General features: G+C 35.8%; 1 protein-coding gene across 1 annotated transcript; it reads left to right on the forward strand.

Moving 5' to 3' along the window:
• Positions 1-17,191: 17,191 nt before the first annotated feature.
• LOC146745840 (uncharacterized) lies at positions 17,192-20,222 on the forward strand. The gene is made up of 2 exons (XM_085498773.1): positions 17,192-17,837; positions 17,953-20,222. Exons 1-2 carry the CDS (start codon positions 17,192-17,194, stop codon positions 20,220-20,222), a joined length of 2,916 nt encoding a protein of 971 aa, XP_085354899.1.
• Positions 20,223-21,241: the final 1,019 nt, after the last annotated feature.

The following is a 21,241-nucleotide window of genomic DNA, read 5'->3' on the forward strand; positions in this document are numbered from 1 at the left end:
TATTGGACGTACCTCTGTATTAAAGCTAATAGTAGTATAATGCTCTTAATCTAAAAATATAAATAGCTGCGTCATTGTGCAAAGCCATGTGTAGATATGCATAATCTTGTGAAAAGGTTTCCATATATTTCAAAAATATGTTGTTATGTATGCTTACTGGGTTGTTATAATTACGTTTGTCGTGGTCAAAAATATGGTCATGTTTCTTGTTTCTGATACTTTGCAAAGAAAAGTGAATCCCAAAAAAAGGAACGATGCATGTACAAGTTGGCGCCACTAATAAGCTTGTTGTACATAGATGCAAATGAGTATAGGAACCATTAATGCTGTAGGGTGTACTGGGAGGGGTGGAGGATTTCATGTTTGTAATGACTGGTAGTAAAGCGGTATCTCGTTGTTTTAAAAGATTTCAACTGTGGGTAGACTGACCCCCCTATGGCTACAAGTAATAAGTCATGTCTTAGTATGTTTACAGGTGAGTGAATTGTATACCTTCGTTAATTAAAGCATAACTAGATACTCACTGCTTGTAATATTAATGAATTAATTTTAATAATTTAATTTAATTTCAGAACTATAGCTCAATCACTACCTGGAAAATCTTATTTTAAAAGATTTCAACTGTGGCTAGACTGACCCCCCCCCCCTATGGCTACAAGTTATAAGTCATGCCGTAGTATGTTTACATGTGAGTGAATTGTATACCTTCATTAATTAAAGCATAACTAGATTCTCACTGCTTGTAATATTAATGAAATAATTTTAATATTTTATTTTAATTTCAGAACTAAAGCAAAACCATTACCTGAGACATATATCGTATGTATTCGTATGTATTCTCTGCGCCTAGGCTACAAAATCTATAGGAGCAAGTTAAAAGTCACCCCATAGTATGTTTTCAGGTGAGTGAATTGTATACCTTCATTAATTAAAGCATAACTAGATATTCACTGCTTGTAATATTAGATTTTTTAATGTTTAATTTGTCTAAAATATTCCTCTCATTAGTAAATAGCGCCCTCACTCAACAATATTTAGAATGAGTGGCTGGTCAAAAGTTTAATGAGTCAGGTGCATCTATTGGCTAAGCTTGTTGTACATAGATGCAAATGAGTATAGGAACCATTAATGCTGTAGGGTGTACTGGGAGGTGTGGAGGGTTTCATGTTTGTAATGATTGGTTGTAATGCGGTATCTCGTTGTTTTCAAGATGGAGCCTGATATTTGTTGCTTTCTTGGTTGTTCAATTGTGGCTAAAATTTGTGTGGTGGGTGGAAGATGTGTTTATTGTTTGTTGAGTCATTGTTTAGACACCCTGCAACTTGAAATGGTATGGTCCAAATCCAAATTCGATATGGCGGTGTTGAATATCTGTGCGATATGGCAGTGTCGTCTAAAAACATGGCATCAAAATGATTTCTGTTTATTTAATTACTGTTGTAGATCCTGAGAACTAGCCATTGAATATGATGTCGGGAATAAATGGTTTTCTGAACAAGCTTTATTAATTATTGCTGGCAATATTCCAGTATGAATTGGGAACAAACTGTGACACCAAATCTAGTCGTTGTATTGTTATGCTTCTAAAATATTTTTTTTCTAAATAAAATAAATTAAATAGAAATATTATGTGTATTTTTGTATGTGAAAACATGGCTGGCCCACTCAAAAATATAAAGAAGTGGGTTCTGCAGTTCTTTTTTTAATTTTTTTTTTATTTGTGAAAAAAACTGGTATTTTACAGAGTGTAAAAAATAAAACACTCACAGAGCAAGGCTAGTTCACCAACATGTCTATTCTCTTGCTTGAGTGTGAAAGTACATGGTTTAGTGACTACCTCTTATGTTTTTAAATTTTAGAATTTCTTTTATTTGCGAAGGTTCTTCTATAAAAATAGAACAGATATACTTGTATAAAAGCCCATAATCCCAATATTATTGCAACTGATTAGCAACTGAAATGTTGATTCACGATTTTTTGATTTTTTTGATTCCTGAAATGTTGGCGAAGTCAAATTAATTAACATAGTTTTATTACCAATTTAACGTGATACTAGAGATAGTTGATGAACTGCCGTACATTAAATACTAGTAATATATACTTGTATAAAAGCCCATAGTTCTGAATTTGTAAACAAGAGACACATTAATTTAGAAAATAAATCCTGCAATAAATAACCGTACTTGAGAGTATAGATTGAACTTTTATTCACAAACATAGGCAACGTTTTTTTTCTGGTTGACAGTAGAAACTTTTGTGACAAAATTCAAACCAAAATTACATAAGAAAATATCACATGCCTGGAGATGGCTTCACGTCCCTCTGAATGTACGCCATATAACCCTGGATGATGCTAGATCGGCATGTAGACAGTAGGTCGATTTGTTTATTTCTCGCTCTCTTTCATATCCGATCAGTAAGTCAAAGCTAACGAAGCTCTGAACCCATGAGTCGGGTTTGAATTGAACCTCTTTTGTCTTCGATTGAACACATTACACACTAATGATACCAGCTCACTTGCTGCTCGCCACATTTTTTTCGATTACAGAATCGGATAATATTTGGTTTGATGCGACTGCCCAGCTGAAAAAGAAAAACTAGTGTTCTATCTCAATCCCAGCGAGGAATTACCACCGCTCGTAAAAAATAAAATGCCATGTCGATGTCGCAGTTCGTCTTGCTAATTTTCATTGAGCAATGCATGTTTATACATTTATTTATAAATACTGTGTGTTATACACAGATAAGTGAACACAAAGTATACATCGAACGTCAATAACGAAGTACTGTCCATGTTTAATTTTCCATCGCAAAGAGATATGGCCAGACGATGTATAATTGTACTCATAATGTTTGATATCAACTAAAATGTATTTTAAGACTGGCCAGCCATGTGTAAACAGATATATAGAGAAGACGAGAAAAAACACATCTCGTCGTATCGTGATACTGATCTTTGTCATTTGTCGTGGCAGTTTTTTCGACATGTGAGGTAATTCTAATGCAGCAATACTACCGATGCTATTCATTCGCAAATCCTTTCCAGTTCAAAGTCGCTGATACACGCGTCGTGATTTTAACCTAATTTTCAAACACAAATTTTGATTGTTACGATCCGAAATAAAGTGCGTGTCACGCGTATATCTTTAGATGTTACGGTGTACATTGTGTTTAGACGTAAACATCTATTTGCTGATTTAATTAAAAGGAACAAATTAATTATATCTTGTTTCACGAAAAACATATTATTCAACTTTTAAATTTGCTCGTGTTATACAAAACAACTCACGAATTCAAAAAGTATTCATTTTCGCTGTGGAAGAAAAGCAAATCCGCGCTTTATTAAAGGTTTATGTCATCAAAATCGCTGATTGTAATGGTAGACACGAGAAGTCGACTGAGAATAATTCTTTGTATTTTTAAATCGTCAGTTATACTAAATAATGAAAAACTCCCAAAGTTGAAGTGTTTTCACCATGTAATAGCACATCATTGACCACTTTCCTCTAAATGTCACGAAGTCGCATGTACTGGATCAGAAGACACGCAGTTTAGAGAATAATACCGAAAGTGTATTGCGCATGTCCGGTGCACCCATAATAACATCTGATTAAAGTACCGAACTCAGCGGCGTAACATCATACTTATACATATCCATAATGATATTTACCCTGTAGCAGGCGTGTTTTCAAATGGTACAGTGTGCGTGTATCAACTGTTTCAATTTAAAAACATATTTGAATGATCCTGCAAATAGAATTCATCCTCCGGGTTGCCATCGACGTCATGACTGTGAATGTTATTGAACTTGACCGTACTCAGTAATGAGTACTAGAAAGAAACTAGAATTGGATTACAAATAATTCGCGCTGTTTTAGGTTTGAAGGCAGCCGAGTTCATTTTGTGTCTCACTTGGAAAGTTCGATATTTAATTTATAGGTTTTTATTGCAATCAAATGCCCGTGGCTCAAAATTCATAAACTATAAATAAAATATAAAGTAACAAAAACAGTAATAACACACTGTGTTTATACATTTCATAACGTAATTTAAGGGAATGAAAAAGAAAGACTGCAAGAGATTTCAATTCATTTCTATCTCCAGACAATAGTAACGCTAAAAACTTCTCATATGATGAAAACAACACACCCAAATACTTATGGTATCAAGCAACATCTAGTCTTTTGTTATTATAAAACCACTTTTCAGTACTCTCCCTTTAAAAACAACAACTTTAGTCTTGGACAGATTGACATACATTTTCCAAACATTACAGTATTCACGTAAGCTACAGTATTCAACAGCCTCTGTAGTCCAACATTCGAATCAGAAAATAAACGAACATCGTCTGCAAACAATAAACACAGAATTTCCACGCGATCAGGAGATGACTTAGCCCCTGCACTGATGTCTGCAAAATTATTTACAAAAAAAGGAAAAAAGGAAAGGGCTCAGAATGCACCCCTGTCTAACACCAACAGGACAGTCAAAGAATTCAGTGAAACCATTCAAAGATTTCACGCATGCTTCGACATTACTATTAATATTAAATAACATTTTGAACATTTTCCCTCCATTTAATAGAATATACCAAAACCTTTGACGCTCTACAGTGTCAAAGGCTTTGAAAAAGTCAATAGAAGGCACAATAGAATTTCCCTTCTCTCCTAGTAATATACTATTAAATGATTGCCTACAAAATAAATACATTATCTTTGGTTGAACAGCCTTTACGAATACCGGCTTGACCTTTGTAATTTTATCAAGAGCAGCTGACCAATTAACTAGTCGTCTATTTAAAATTCATGTGAAAATTTGCTGAGCAGTGAAATACCCTTATAATTATCCAGACTGTTTGGAGACCCATGCTTATACAAAGGAATAATAAGAGTTCCCGTCCACTGCTCAGAGAAGGCACTTTTCCCCCATATCTTATTATATATATTATTATTACTATATTAGTAATTACTATATTAGTAATATAGTAAAGGTGTAGTTACTTTTGTTGTCACCTTTTTATTCACTTTCCCTACAACTATTAAGTTCCTCTAAAAGCCAAATCATTAACTCTTTGGCTCAATTTATTTATAAGTGTTTTTTAATCAAAGATCAAATGAGAATAACCTAATAAGCTTGTATGTATATATATTAATATCCCCATCACATTATTATATAGGGCTTATATTTTGTATTGACACACTCTTCATCTATATTTTCATACATATTTTGTAATGTAAATTTATTTCTTGTCAATAATTAATTTGCATGATTGTAATGGGCCGGAGGCCATTATACAATTAATAAAAAAATTAAAAAAAAAAAAAAAAAATCATATTTATGTGGTCTTTCTATGACAGTAGCTCATCAATATACAGCCCTAATTATTGTTGAAATAAACAACACTAATATTCTCCATGTTTGAAATAAACACGAGCTTTTCACTTTGATGTTATTGGGACTGAACCGTGCTTCGAGTCAATCAACTTATAAATAAATACCACTGAAACCTGTCATAGACAGTTGGGTTAATACAAGACTACAATCCATTGTATCATAAGACCCTTTACGGTGTAAAAATTGCAGTTAATTTGTGTATACTCACTCTCACTCTCAAGCACAACTACGGTTTCAATGTAATGGGTTTTTCTAAACCAAGATTGACGATCTTTCACATAAGAGTTAATTTGATTATAAACTGCACGCTACAAGATCTTAGATAATATAAGAATACTTTATATTGTGTGTACCTTCCTGGGTTTACTTGTGTTTATCCAATTTTGTCCTATTTTCCGCGACACCGTGTACTGAAAGAAACAACAACATGTTATAGCTTGTGTCCCTTTGAATATATAAAGTGGATTTGTCTCATTCCATTAATCTATTTCATTTCGATTAGGGAACGTAACCTCCATGTACTAATAATTAATTGATTAATCATGATACTCAAATTTTCTCAATAATTGTTTAACTTGAGGTTTTATTGCAAGTGTATCGAGTCACTGGGGGTCTCCATACGTCATACTATACTGTTGATGTTTGCGAAAAGAGATACCCTACCGCAAATTTATTTGATGCGGTGTATTCAATAGCGTAGAATTGGGCAAATAAATACGTGTTGATCACGAGAACACAGAATAATTGCTAAGGCAGTGCCTAAGTGCATACTTTGCGGTGTTCTTAACATAACCATATTATTTTAAATCGTACTGCTTGTAATAACGCAAATGATAGATAACAACCCAACATATCAGAGACAAACGTTTTCTGAGACTTGCGCAGGTGTACACGGTAGCGTGCTATGCCACCGGGATTCCATTTCAGTGACGTGTTACACGTGGCGGACGTGACCAATTATCTGGAACGCGTTCAAAAGTTGATTACGCATTAAAGTTTAAACTTTGTTAATGCTGAATGTATAAAAATAATTAGTGTCACAAGTTGTAGAATCGTGATCGCTTCGTGTATCGACATCGATAGAATTTTATTCGTGTGAACGGCATAATCCATATACACAAACGTTTGACATTGTGTTGTTTCATTTACTTTGAATATGTGCATATGAAAACAATTGCGTGAACGGTAAAATTTGTCTAAACATTTTAAAGAGAAAATTATATACTATTACTGGTATACATGAAGTGATGTAAGACATTTCGAAAAAGATGAGCACATCCTGCTCCACTTGTGGCAGCTTCCATATATCATACTAAATATCACACGATTTCTGTTCGAGAACGGAAGTCTGTACAAGACAAGTGACACTGACGCCTTCTGGGATCATCTGCGTACATCCAATCGCATTTAACCACGAACTCATTAATTGTGGCAGCAAACTTTTTGACTGTCAAGGCTAGTCGTTCTCCACAAAACCATTATATAAAAACAGATGTTGTCTCTTTAAAACCTTCTCGTATGTACTGCGGGCCTTAGCTGAATACGTTTCTTCTCTCCAGTCAATTGTATTTAAGTGATTCGTCCTATTTATCATTAATCGATACTGTACATCTGAGTCGATTTTCCCAATCTTGTACTTACAGCAAATCTTCTCTTTCAGCTTCGAATTGCCGAGGCAATTTATTTTGAAACATCATCAATAATTGATTTCTAGGAATCATTTTTACCTTTACCATATATTCATGGAGCAAAAATCGTTAATTCACCGTGTTTCAATTAATTGTATTTGCAAAAAAAAATAATCATTGCAATACGTAAATATTACAAAAATAGAATTCTACGCGTCAGGGCCGAGTAGAAGAGATCAGATCAAATTGGTTTACATCTAACGATCATTCTACTCATTAGCATTTCGCCTTTGTAATTGCAAACAAATGCGAACACATTTACCAGTCGTGGAAAAGTAGGGCCAACGCTACAAATAAATTTCTACAAATAAGGATAAAGAAATTATTCTATAAAAATATAAAATTACCACAGCTGAACACGTCTAAAATGCATGTTTAACATGTTTGTTTATTCTACTCATTTGAACAAATTCGTTTCATCTATCCACGTCATTTTAACGTGATAAAAGGTCTCCGTCGCCAGAGGGCGCAGCTTGTAGGGATGACGTATTAGTTCTTCAAAAGATTATTGTAATAACGACTGACATTATATTGCCATTGTTAATAGCCTTAATGTCGAAAGATTGTATATAATAGATACTAGAATTCTAACTGCCAAAATGAATCCTTTTGCGAAGCACTCCGATCAGAGCCGCGGTTCAATGTCGTCACACAAATAAGATAAGCAAATTGATATAAATTAGTGTTTCAGATACTGGTCACATGATGAGCCCAGACGTTTATATCAACTCAGTAATAAATTTAACGATAAATACAGTGAAATTGCTATTGAATATGCAATCAAATCGTTATATACAATTGAATCACATATTTAACCCTTTTTGCTAAAAGAGTTACAATAAATCACGACAAATTGTTTTGACATTACATATTGTTGTTTTGGCAATGCGTTTATTGTAATAATTGTGCAATTTTGTAACAAATTTCAAGATAATTACTGGCATCAATTTCTCACTGAATGCTACCATGAATACATTTTTTGCATTTGTAGTTTGCAACTGAATCTTTGTTGACAGTCACGTAGTTGTTCCAGCGTTCTTATTGGCTGAGGTAAATGTGTCTTTTACCCGGATTTCAATAAATGTATCATCTTTAACGGAGCTGCAGCATTACTTCTCCCTGCCATCAGAATCACAGAAGGGATAATCCTGTTTCAAAGGTACGTACGTTTAGCACTATCGCTTTTCCTGACTTTGGATGCAACTTTTGACTTTCTGACAACAGAATTCCTATCTCAGTTACGATGGATCGCGATAGAGCGAAGAAATTGCAATCAAATCGTTATATTCAATTGAACCACATAGTTACCTATTTTTTGCTAAAAGAGGCATATCGGAGTTACAAAAATCACGATAAATTGTTTTGACATTAAATATTGTTGTTTTTGTAACTCATTTAAAGGTAATTACTGGCATTGTATTACAAAAACGCCACCATAAATACAACTTTTGTATTTGAAGTTTGCGACTGAATCTTTAATGACAGCCACTTAGTTGTTCCAGCGTTCTTATTGGCTGAGAAAAATGTGTTTTTTACCCGGATTTCAATAAATGTAACATATTTAACGTAGCTGCATCATTACTTCGCCCGGCATCAGAATCACAGAAGGGATAATCCTGTTTCAAAAAGGTACGTACGTTTAGCACTATCGCTTTTCCTGACTTTGGATGCATGAAATACGAACAATGTATCTGAGCAGTTGCAACTTTTGACTTCCTGAAAACAGAATATGAAGTTTTTAAAGTGGTTTGTAGGTAGAGCAAATTAAGCGAAATGAAATGTATTACTACAGTAACTTTATTTTTTTAATCATAAGAAAATCCACCATCTATCCGAGTTATCCTTATTTCAATTGCAAGTTTGTGCGCTGAGATTCAAAAATCGACATTTCGCATGTAAACTGTATCTAAGTTGAATAACTAATTTTCAATAATCAGAGACATTTTGAAATATCAATATGAGTCCAACTTTCATCAATTCCACCGGACCGTTTTTTCTTATCTATGTCATGACACAGTTGTTGGAACATATTACAAAACACACCATTATTTTCATCCAATTTGCTCGAACATGGCTTCACCAAAATGAAAAACGAATAATAAGCGTTCCACGACCCAACATAAAGATGAATATTTTTTATACACATCGGAGTGTGAAAACTCTATATATCTCATATCCGTATAAAAGGATTGGTAGGATAGATGTATTAAATATCTTCCGCATAATAGAACATGGTATTTCTCCAAATCTGACTGAACCATCTTTCATGGAACATGACGCTTTCTCCAGATATGTTTTCAATTCATTTGATGTAAAGGCTACGCCATAGAGGTGAAATAATCGATAGCTTCTGTAGACCGATATCAAAATAAAATGATTTGTCAGTATTTGGGCTTGTTTCGATGTATGATTTCACAGAGCTGTACATATATTTGTGAATGTAAAAATGAATAAATACCCCAGCATTTCAATCTTGGTTAGTTCGAAATACAGCGAAATGTGATCTACTCTATCAAATGAATTTTTGTAGACGATCAACCTCACCGACCACATGGATAAGACAATTATTTGCGCGGACCGTGCCAATAATACATATAACATTGCATGTACCATCCAATAAACACTGTCATACGCTAGTTAAATAATAACACATGTTTGCAAGGGTAATATCACGATTTGTTGTCTACCTTCGGCTCTGGCATCATCAATATTATGGTCGTTTACAACAATCCGAGTGCAGACAACAAATCGTGATATTGCTCGAATGACCATGTGTTATTTATTTTATCACATCGAACAGATGTCCACCATGCACAATTACGTCTACCATATATCACACATACACGCTCTGCCACAAAATAACAAAACTTATTTTTGAAGTATGCAATATTTTATATATTTTAACAAGTTTCACATACATACATTGTTTACTGTAAAACACTGCGAAATACACACAGTAAATGCTATTTTCAACCGAGGATTCTTTTTCAGTAACCGTGTTTCAGCAGTGTGACCTACTCAATGTATCGAGTATAACATTTTTAAACGAATTTGATGATTCTTAAATGCGATTTTTTTGGCTACTCGCTAGATAAAAATGTCAGAGTGCTGTGGAAATGACTGAAATTACTTTCTCATGAACTTAGAGCGTTTTCGATTATCATTGGCGTGGAACGCGTAGAAATGCTCACAGCGTAGAAGGCGCCGTAGCGATCCCGGCTGCGACGTTTCAGTGGCGGCTTTACCGTACATTTTTGCTTCATAAAAGATTACCCTAAACATCAAAACAGTGTATCTTACTTAATATTCATCCTGGCACGTTCGGTGTTTATTTCGGATGGCTAAAGTTCTTTCAAAACCTTGGAAGCATCACCGAAAACAACAGCGGGCGGTGCAGCTCCTGTGCAGCGAACGACAATTTGTTTTGCGCAGTATCGTTGCGCATTAGTTTTAGTGACGTCATCCATGTGATATACCCATGTAATATTCACTTGGCGGGCAATATACCATGTAATATCCATTCTTATTCAAAGTTATGTTACCGAGTCTCAACCAATCACAGCAAGCGTAACAGCAGTGAGATGTGATAATGTAGCTTGTTTTCCTCTCAAGATTCTCAAAAAATGTTTGTAAACATACCGCAAATTTATTTCAGGACCATTATGATGGGTTGGTTGTATTTTCTGTGCGGTTCGCACCTACTTTAATTTGCGATATCAGGTATTCCAGTAAAGATGCACATGCCTTGTTTAATTTGCCAAGTTAAATTTAGTTTCTTTTGTTTAATTCAGTAGGTTATTTTGTATTGCTTAGTTAGTAGATTTAGTTTGTTATGTTTAGTTCAGTAGATTATTTTATTATGCTTAGTTTAATAGACTTAGTTTGTTTTGCTTAGTTTAGTAGATTTTGCTTGCTATGTTTAGTTTAGTAGATTTGGTTTGGTATGATTAGTTTAGTAGATTTAGTTTGTTATGGTTTGTTTAGTGGATTTAGTTTGTTAAATTTAGTTTAGTAGATTTAATTTGCTATGCTTAGTTCAGTAGATTATTTTGTTATGCTTAGTTTAGTAGATTTAGTTTGTTATGTTTAGTTTAGTAGACTTAGTTTAGTATGATTAGTTTAGTAGATTTAATTTGTTATGCTTAGTTAAATAACACGTTACAGAGCATATTATGATCAGTAGCAAATAATTCACAAGTTTTCAGCAGTTTACGTAGCCCTTTTATAGAGGGCGCTATTAGACACATGTCATCCGCATAACTGATATTAGTAATTACTTTGTTGCCAACAAGACAGCCACATAAAAGTTTATTTAACTTCACATTTAGGTAATCTTTATACACATTGAACAGGGAAGGTGACAAAACACCACCTTGTCTAACTCCATTGGTTACACTGAATGAGCGGGAAATAGAACTTCCTCTTACGCAGTACATTTGATTTTCATACCAGTTGATAAGAAACCGAATAATGTAACCCGGCACCATGCGTTCTGTGAGCTTATTAAACAAGGTCCAATGATTGACCCTGTCAAAGGCCTTAGATGCGTCGAGAAAGCAAACAAATACATGACTTCCACGGGAATTGTAATGCTTAATAATTTCTTTCTGAGTAAAAATAAATAAGTCTGTCGAGTGTTTCTTTTTAAAACCGAATTGATTGTCTGAAACATCAAGATAATTTTGACATCTGTTTAGAAGAATGTGTTCAATAACTTTGGATAAAACTGTAGTTATGGCAATGGGTCGATAATTATCTTTGCTGGTCATATTTCCACATTTGTTCTTAGCTATTGGGAGCAGTTCGACTTCAATGAACCTTCTTAGAACAGTTCCGTGCATAAGCATTACAGGCAGACACATTGACAGATACAATGAGATTATTGAGCTAGCAAATTTAAGGTAGAGATGCAGGTCGGGGGTCTATATTTCTAATTGTCTCTGATTACTGTAATTACACGAGTAAAATATACTTTTTACCCATCAAGTTATATATCATTTGAAAGAGTTTTATTTAAACTTTCGAGTTTTATGGTTTACAATAATGTACTATGATACCATATTAGGTGATGTTGATTTTGGGTTAAAATCATGCATTTTAGGTGAAAGTGCACTTAAAACTATTTAACTTTTAAATGCATACCCTGATTTTGATTTAAAAACACTTATTTAAAACTTCCGCTAATTGGCAGCTCTATTATTTCTGTTCCAGTGAAGACAGTGAAACCATACGAAGCCATTTACTCAGGATAGACCTGAATAATGACCCCTGAAAATTTCATTGAAAACAAATGAACCATCTAGAAGTTAAATAGTTTTAAAGTTGAAATTTTGAGTGAAAAATGAAACTGAGAAAATCGCTATTTTGTAAAAACAAAATTTAAAACAAATCATTCGCTTCATATGTGTAACAGAAACTCATAGAAATACACCATACACCGTGATTTGCTGATGTTAAATCGTCAGGTAAAAAAATAAAATAAAAACATTTACAATTCGAGGGAAACGGACAAAAAATTGTCGGCGAAGTCTCGAAGTCTCAACATTGTGTGAAAACTGTCATGGCGTTCTGTTATCAATTCCACTGAGGGAGGGACACAATGGATTACGTAAAGCCGATGAGATATTCATACAATTATATAAACATAGCGATCGCTATTGGGTGGGTTGAGTCTAAATTTACCTTCCCTCAAACCTTTAAAACATACTTTGTATGACACAGTTTCCATGGACCGTGCAAAGTTACACGACCAGGTTGAAATGGTCCCTAATATTTTACTACACAACGGCTATTCGCAGTTTTTACTACTCAATCACCCAAATGCCGGTGAAACAAATTCGAAATGAAGTCACATTGGAAGACGAACTATTGTAAATCAGGGCAGGTTTCATTCAACTACAGACGAGACAGGTCGATGCAAATTAAACGAACCCTGACCTCTGGAAATACCTCATTCATAGAGTTCCTTAGTACAGAGGTCGCCTATCACGGCCAAACAACGTAGTTTGCGACATCGCTACCGGTGCATGCTAGCTGACAAGGGGGTTTCCGATTAAGGGAACCAAGATGGCATCGCCGCGGCAGAGTGCATGATTTTTCCGCGGTGTTTAAAAACAGCATCTCATTGCCGATTTTTCAGTAATTTCCAGGGTATTTTTTTTTTTAATTAACCAAGCATTTTACGTTTGTGTATTTTGACACTGAAAAGTTAGCGATGACAGCGACAGCAGTGTTGTTAATGTCAATTGCATCGCAATTCTATCAGCACGATAATCGTTACAGCGAAACGAAAAATGTTTACTTCAGTGTTAAAATTCCGTTGGAGTAAAAATGTGTGAAAATATTTTTTGTTTTGCCCACAATGCGAAAAATCTTGAAATCTATGCACCAAGAAAACAAAAAGAAATTGTGGCCTTGTTTTGCGCGAAAATTAAATCGCCCTATCGACGCTACCTCCTACATGAAAATAAATGAAAAATTAATTTATTTAAGGGTGAAACAGTTTACTTATCATTTACAAGTGTATGTTTTGTTTCATTCCGCTTGCATGCTGGAAGCGTCTATGTCTTGTCTGTTTTTGTAGTTTGCTAGTTGATCGCGCTTGAGGTAAGTAAACAGAGAGCCAGGACAGGAAGTCGCGCACCGGCTGCTCCGTAACTGAGGCCAGCAATCATTTGCATATAACATCAACAGTGACTTGTCAATCAAAGAGCAACGCAAACAAACTTTCAGGACTTTTAATCGCATACGCGTGCCTCGCTTCCCTATATTTTAAAATTGATTTTTGAGTATGTTCCAACAATGAAAATACTCCGAAATTCTAACACTATCTAGCCAAGACTGTATGGGTAAGAAAAAACAAAAAAAAATAATTCACTCTGAGTGCCTACGAACCTGCATCTCTACCTTAAGGTGCTCAACACATGCACCGTCTGCTCCACATGATTTCTCTAGCTCAAGACTCTGCACAACCCTAGCGACTTCTTTTACGGACACAATTGGAACATCTAACGTATTAACTGAAACATATTGCTGCACTTTAACTTTATAAATATCATTATTAACATAATTTAAAATCGTATTAAAATGGTTTGCCTACATGTTCGCAATATTAGATTCACTGGAGCAACCGTCAATAGTACACGGAAGTGACGCGTTATATGCCATTGTCGCCTTTTTCCAACATATCCGCCGATCTTTGTTCATCAACGACTTGGCCAGATTATCAGACTCGAATTGGATCTTATTATTTCTGCAGTAGCGTAACGCAAGTTTGAATTGTGACCTCGATTTGCGCATCATCTGGTACACAAAACCATATCTAGGTTTACCAGAATCACACCAAGAATGAAAATAATTGCGAGCTGTGTCATGTGCCTCTTTAAGTACTTCATTCCAACCAGGTACAGCCACAAAGCGTCTGTTTGATTTTCTAATAAATGTTTCATCACCAGCAATTCCTAAGGAATCATCAGATACGCACATAATTGCATTCCTTGGAATATCAATGTTTTTAAGGCATATTTCCATCCGTTGCCGATACTGGTTAAGATTATTAAGTGCTTGCTTTGGGCCAGATAATTTTTGCCTTACGGGTTTCAGATCCAGTAGTAGATGGCGCTACACTCGGCAAAGACTCAGTATGACACGTGATAGAAACAGGCATGTGATCAGAAGTGACATAATCATAACAAATATAAACTTCGACATTAGAACGATGTGCATTCACTGAGGAGACACAGTGATCTAACCAGGACGTTGTACCATGAGAGTCACTGAGAAAAGTAAAAGCTGCATTAGATGTACCAATGAATTCAACGTCAACAATAATTAAACCAGCATTGTTATAGAATTCATTCATTTCTTCACCAAAGTTGGAGTTTGTAGTAGGATCGGCGTTCCAGTAACCAATAATCATAACATTGGGCGTATGACAATCTTGCACTATCGCACTAATCTTACCCAAGTAGTTTACAAATTTGTCTATATTGTCACCATAGTTTGGGGAGGTAAACACGCAGGAAGAAAAGTTTACTATCGTCGTTAGTTGTTAATTCCGCACCAAGAAGCCTTGGATCATCATAAGTTTTAATCTAATAATTGCGCGTGTAAGCAATTTACGCCACAAGATGGCGGCACCTCCATAGGGACGCCCCACAAGAAGACTACTGCTAGTATCCACAGCAGAAACTCCAAATGAATAAAAGTCCAAGTGTATAGAAGACAAAAATCCCAAGTCTCCCTTTACCAACCAGTGTTCTTGTAAAAAACATACATCATGATTATCAAACTGTGTGTTGACAGCGGGTACACAAGACTTAGTTGATCTACAATTATACGAGAAAATTTTAATTTCCGTCATTATAATGTGAAGAGTGTCAATTGCGTCGATGAAACAAATTGACGGACCAAGACGCCCTCAGGCCAGGCATCGGCATTCACAAGAGTCTGAAAGTCTGATAAAGATGTCGTTACACAAAATGAAGCATATGTGTCATATTTGGTTCTTAATTTTTCACACACAAAATCTGTAATGCCCACGTTTGTCCTTATATACTTGATAAACATCTCGACGGTAGTTTCGGGTCCAAGTCTACTAACAAATGCACTCATGCGTTTCTGAACCACGCCATGTTATCACATGATTTCTTTTTCCCGATGAACAACGTACGGCAGTTAGCGGTGACATGGGTGCGAGTATTAATATTGTGTTTTACACAATGACCCAGAGCTACAGGAATTCCATTCCTTCTTGGACTTGAGGCATTATAGACTGGGTTTGCAGCTTTATTTTCAACAAACACAGCTTCCGCATAGCTACGTTTTCTACGACAATGACGCCGACTGTGATAAGTGGTGTCACCATCGGTATCTGTTATACAATTATCACATTCGTCATTAACAACTCTGGTGGCGTTCTCATTAATCTTGAGTATGCAAATTACCACAATCACTTTGCAAATCAACTTCATTATTACGTAATTCATCATTGACTGTGGACTTTCTATCAGCTTTCTATCAGCTGGGTTTAGACCGTCGTGAGACAGGTTAGTTTTACCCTACTGATGATGTCTCAGCCTGTTTCAAAACGTCTGGATTTTTACATAGCTTGCTTTTGATAATACGTATATAATTATATATTTCCATATGAAATTTCGAGATTATATTAACGGAATCTTTCAATGATTCAATTGCCGATTTCGTTTGGATGTTGTCTTTAACAGCAATGACATATCAAAATGATCGAAGTCAACGGGTGGCAATTTGCACAGATCTTTTGCAACTAAGCTTGGTATTGATTCCGCTTCAATTTCATGTAAGAGAGACAGCATGTATTGGACATTGCTGGGGGATTTCTTCAATCCCTGTCTTCTAATGAAACGCCTAGAACTACAGTCACCACACAAATCAAATAGTAGACATTTCGCCAATTCAATTTTCGCTTCATTATAAAACTCAGTGGTCAGTTTAACCATGATGTCGGTTGGTAAAATTGTGTTCACTATAAGAAATAACATTTCATTAATTAATGGCCCCGTTTTTGCGGTTGTTGTTTCAGTACTACGGTGGTACTTACGATTAGAGGATTCGTCACATTCACTATGCACGATGGCATCATGGTGACCATTTTTTTTTCACTCATCGCTTATTGTCGAAATCTCTTAGTGTTGCACAAAGTACACAAATCCAACTCTCCTTGACAAAGGCGAACACTCTCAGTAGAGCCACAATCATTACACTTAGTTCTGTTCATATTTATGTGGTTAGTACACCACATAATAAACGCATAGTTTGATCTTCTCTGGATAGCTCACGACTTCACTTCACTTGCGCTTGGGCAGTGAGCTCCTTCTAATTTTCATTGAACAAGTTGTTGACGCTGTTGGCACATCGTGGCTTTAGGCTGCCATCACACTATGCAAAGTTGTGCAAAGTGATTTCAAAGTTGGTAAGATGTGTATACTTAGGAGAGTATACACAGCAAATTGTATAAACATTAATCACTATCGCATAATAGAAACTGGTGCAAGCTCATAAACATAATTTAATTATCAACTTTTGTAACATTTTACAGAACCTGGAAAAGAAATCCGCAATAAGGAAGAGCAATGGGCTCAGTGACAATATTTAATCTCATATTGATGGTTTTAGTCGGAATTTCGATTACCTTCATGAGACATGGAACATTACAGGGGATGAACTCTAGGCAGGACTCTTCGTATGAAACCGACAAGCATCAGCGAATTATTGATTCTCTGCGTTGGAAAAGAAGTAATGTGGCTCAGCCTACAAATCAAGAGTTTGATAATATATCAGCATCGACTTCGTCAATGGAGGAATTGAAACCAACTATGACCTACCCCCAATATGAGACGGTTCCGCTGTGTCCTGATTCGAATGGTGTTGTTATGTTAAATTCGTGCTACAATAACAACACTCGTGTCTGTAATGCATCGACAAATATCCACGCGACACTGCCTATAACCCCGTGGATGTGCAATTGTAATATTGATTGTATCAAATATGGAGATTGCTGCCCCGATTTTATCGATGCCTGCATTTTCAATAAGTCAGACAGTTTTAATACTTTGGCTGATGATCTGCTTCGCAAGGGATTCCACCCTCACTATAGTGTTTTTTCTGATTGTATAGAATTTTCACAGGGTTACAATCATGTATCCATGGTTACAAGATGCCCACGAGACGAGACGATTAATACTATGTTGCACATGATGTGCACAGATGTCAACAAAGGTCAGAACATAATTCATGCATCTCATTATCAGTTAATAATAACCCTTCGATAATTATGTATTTATCAGTCCCTGTTTATAACCCTAATTTATCATGATTTGATTTTTGTTAACAGAAAACTCCTTAGTTCTCCAATCAATCCCCGTTGAACACAAGAATGAAGAAGGGGTCACGTATTTTCGAAATGTATATTGCGCTGCTTGTCATGGTATCAACTTGACGGAAGTAAGTTTCTGGAAAATGAAATGGGCATGTATATTTCCATCACCTGAATCACAAATAGCTCTTTTCAATAAATATGACGTATTTCGGTTAATGGAAGCACTAAAGAATGACAGTGGATGTGGACTGAAACTTATTCCACTACCTGACGACGTGTCTCTTACACATTCGTGCTATAAGGACGTGATAGATTCGTGCCCATCTACTTCAAACAATTCTGAGCGCAATTATGATCAACTGTGTCACATCATGCCAATCTCTGTTGTGCAGCACAATAGAAATAAATATCGGAATGTGTTCTGTGCTTTATGTAATGAAATTAATCCCGCTGATCAAGAACTTCAATGTGGATTGAATAGAATACCATACTTGGCGCATCCGACCGGAACGGTTATCTCTCTAGATATTCTGTTCCAAGTTGATTTTAAAGGCAACATTCAAATAAATGTTGGCCATGAGTCTGAACAGTTGGAACATCCATGCGAAGAAAATACCATATTCGATATGGGTACGATGGACTGTATTGATATACCTGATATACCTTTGGTAGACAGATACCATCTGTTGTCATACAAAGTCAGTCGACATACATTCAACGGTCCGAACTACCTTATACGGCTCGTCTTTTGCCAAGAACACATGGGTGGAAACCAAATGAACACCTTGCTTCGGAACGTCACTTTATTTGTCAGCCTTGAAATTAAGCCAAAGCTGGCATCAGTTGACATTCATTTGAGTTCAGTAGTGCTACATAAACATGGTAATGAAACATATTCAGTGACATTTCTAGCAAAGGTCCGTGATCTGGCTGATACATTTCACATAGTTCAGTCTCCTTCTTCCAATATGATGTCTGCACATCTCGAAAAAGTTAGTGACCAGGGTGTGTTTTGTCCGAATGGCACTGTGGAAGTTGTCGATTCTTTGTTCATATCTGATGCAGGCCAATTGGGCAATATTCAGTCCTCGGCATATTCCGATGAAACATATCGACACGTGGTTGACATTATAAACGCTCACGCGATAAACTCGCAATGTTGTGAGAATTGCTGGGTTAATCACAGTAAAGTTTCAATCGAGAAATGTTCAGATAAGCATCACGTATTAATTTGCCCAGATCAATTCCAGTTATCTATTCTTCCAAATACTGCGTTCGTTTTAAACGACGGAGAGCTGTCACTCAAACATAGACAACTTGTAATACCAGCTTCTCGGTTTGCACTTAGTAAGAATGGTTCGTACGCATACATCTGCATAAGTAAAGATAGCACTACGTTCACGGATTCACACAATATAAAATACGATGTTCGCAAAACGATCATCAGTACTATTGGGATTTCCTTGTCTTTGTCTGCATGCTTACTTTCATTAATCACATATATGGTATTTCCAAACCTTCGGACACTCTCTAGTGGGCTCGTTGTCAATTTAACAATTGCTTTGTTTCTGGCACAACTCCTGTTTCTAACAGCCATCGATAAAACTAAACACGTCATCATTTGTAAATATGTTGCCATTGCTTCCCACTATCTGTGGCTGGTTTGTTTTTTCTGGATGAACATTCTGGCTGTTGATCTCTGTCACAAATTTTCTCAGTCAATTGGTTCGGCATGTTCCTCAAAAAACCGAGTGAAACGGTTTATATTTTATATGACGTATGCATGGTTGTCCCCAGCTATTCTAGTTGGCGTTTCAGTGTATATTGATGTATGTGACTGTACCCCATTCAGTGTAGGGTACGGGGTCGGCATATGTTGGATTACCGAACCATTGGCATTGGTGATGTTATTTGACTTACCACTGTTTCTCATTCTTTCCTGTAATTTGGTTTGCTATATTGTAATACTCACCAAATTACATAGCAAGAGTAGCATATTGCGTAAATCGAATTCTACTACCAGCGCTCCAGTTACAAGACGCCAAATTATACTGAGTGTAAAGTTGTCTTTGGTTATGGGGTTTACCTGGATATTTGGTTTGGTCGAGTCTTTTTCTAACTCTGATATAGTATCTTATCTATTCATTGTGTGTAACAGTTTACAGGGAGTATTTATCTTTTTCTCCTTTATTTATAATTCTCGGACAAGACATTTTTATCGGGATATCCTAAGAAACCTCTACAGTACTCGGAACAAGTCAACCGGAACCAAGCCTACTCAGTAGAAAACGTTTTACAACAATACATAAGCATAGCACATAACTTCATTGCAGTTTTTAAGTGCTAATTTAAGTTACCACGGGTTAAGATCTTTTCCAAAATCAAATCGATTGGTATTAGTTTCAAGGCAATTGCCCTCCTTGGATTTTGAAAATTTTACTTTATCTATATTGGCTTAATTTCTGACCTGCTGATTATAACTAACAGAGTTGAAATATAATTTGAAAAACAATCCCGTCTCCAAGACAACCAGTTCCGAACAGGAATACCTATGAATGTGCGTAAAATGGTTCCTCAGATTATATATATGCTCTGTAAGAATGTATTGTGTTTGATCATTATTAGTTCGGTTATATCCATGTTATTCCTAGCAAAACATACTATTCTGCTATCTTAATATGTCGTGACAGTAACAAGTTTGTTTGCATTTTATATGAATCGATGGCGAGCTTGATGCACACATGACATACCTTGATATGTATTACAAATGAGCATGGCGCCACAATGAGACAAAAGCATTTAATCTCATCGCCCGCCTGCACGGTGTTGTCACGTTTGGATATTCCTCCCTCTCCATAACCATGTATGCCGCGTGGTTGCGCGATATACAAATTACTGACCTATAGAAAGCTTTGTTACAAATGACGGGCAAAAGCACTTGGAATTTTGCATTATTTCTGATGTCTCCATATTTGGCTTTATTTCTGCCGATTTATGTTGAAGTGACATCATGAGCTCTGGGGTATAACACCTGCTCCTCTATAATGCTCAACAGTGGTGACAACACTATTACCACGCTCGATGGTCGCAAGGCCAGTAAAGCATAATAACGTATTAATTTACCAATTCCAATGCGCCTAACAATGAATACATCAGACTCAGAATTAAGTATAGCTTGAATGGCTTTGGTCTTTGGTTTACTGGTGGGAACGAATGCTATCTTCAACCCTGAATTATGTATGACACAATTCTGACTAGTATCGATTTAGAATTTAACTGATAATTCTGTATGAATTGATCATTC

The sequence above is a fragment of the Saccoglossus kowalevskii genome, chromosome 5 (genome assembly GCF_978046115.1).
Source record: "Saccoglossus kowalevskii chromosome 5, keSacKowa6.1, whole genome shotgun sequence".
NCBI lineage: Eukaryota > Metazoa > Hemichordata > Enteropneusta > Harrimaniidae > Saccoglossus > Saccoglossus kowalevskii.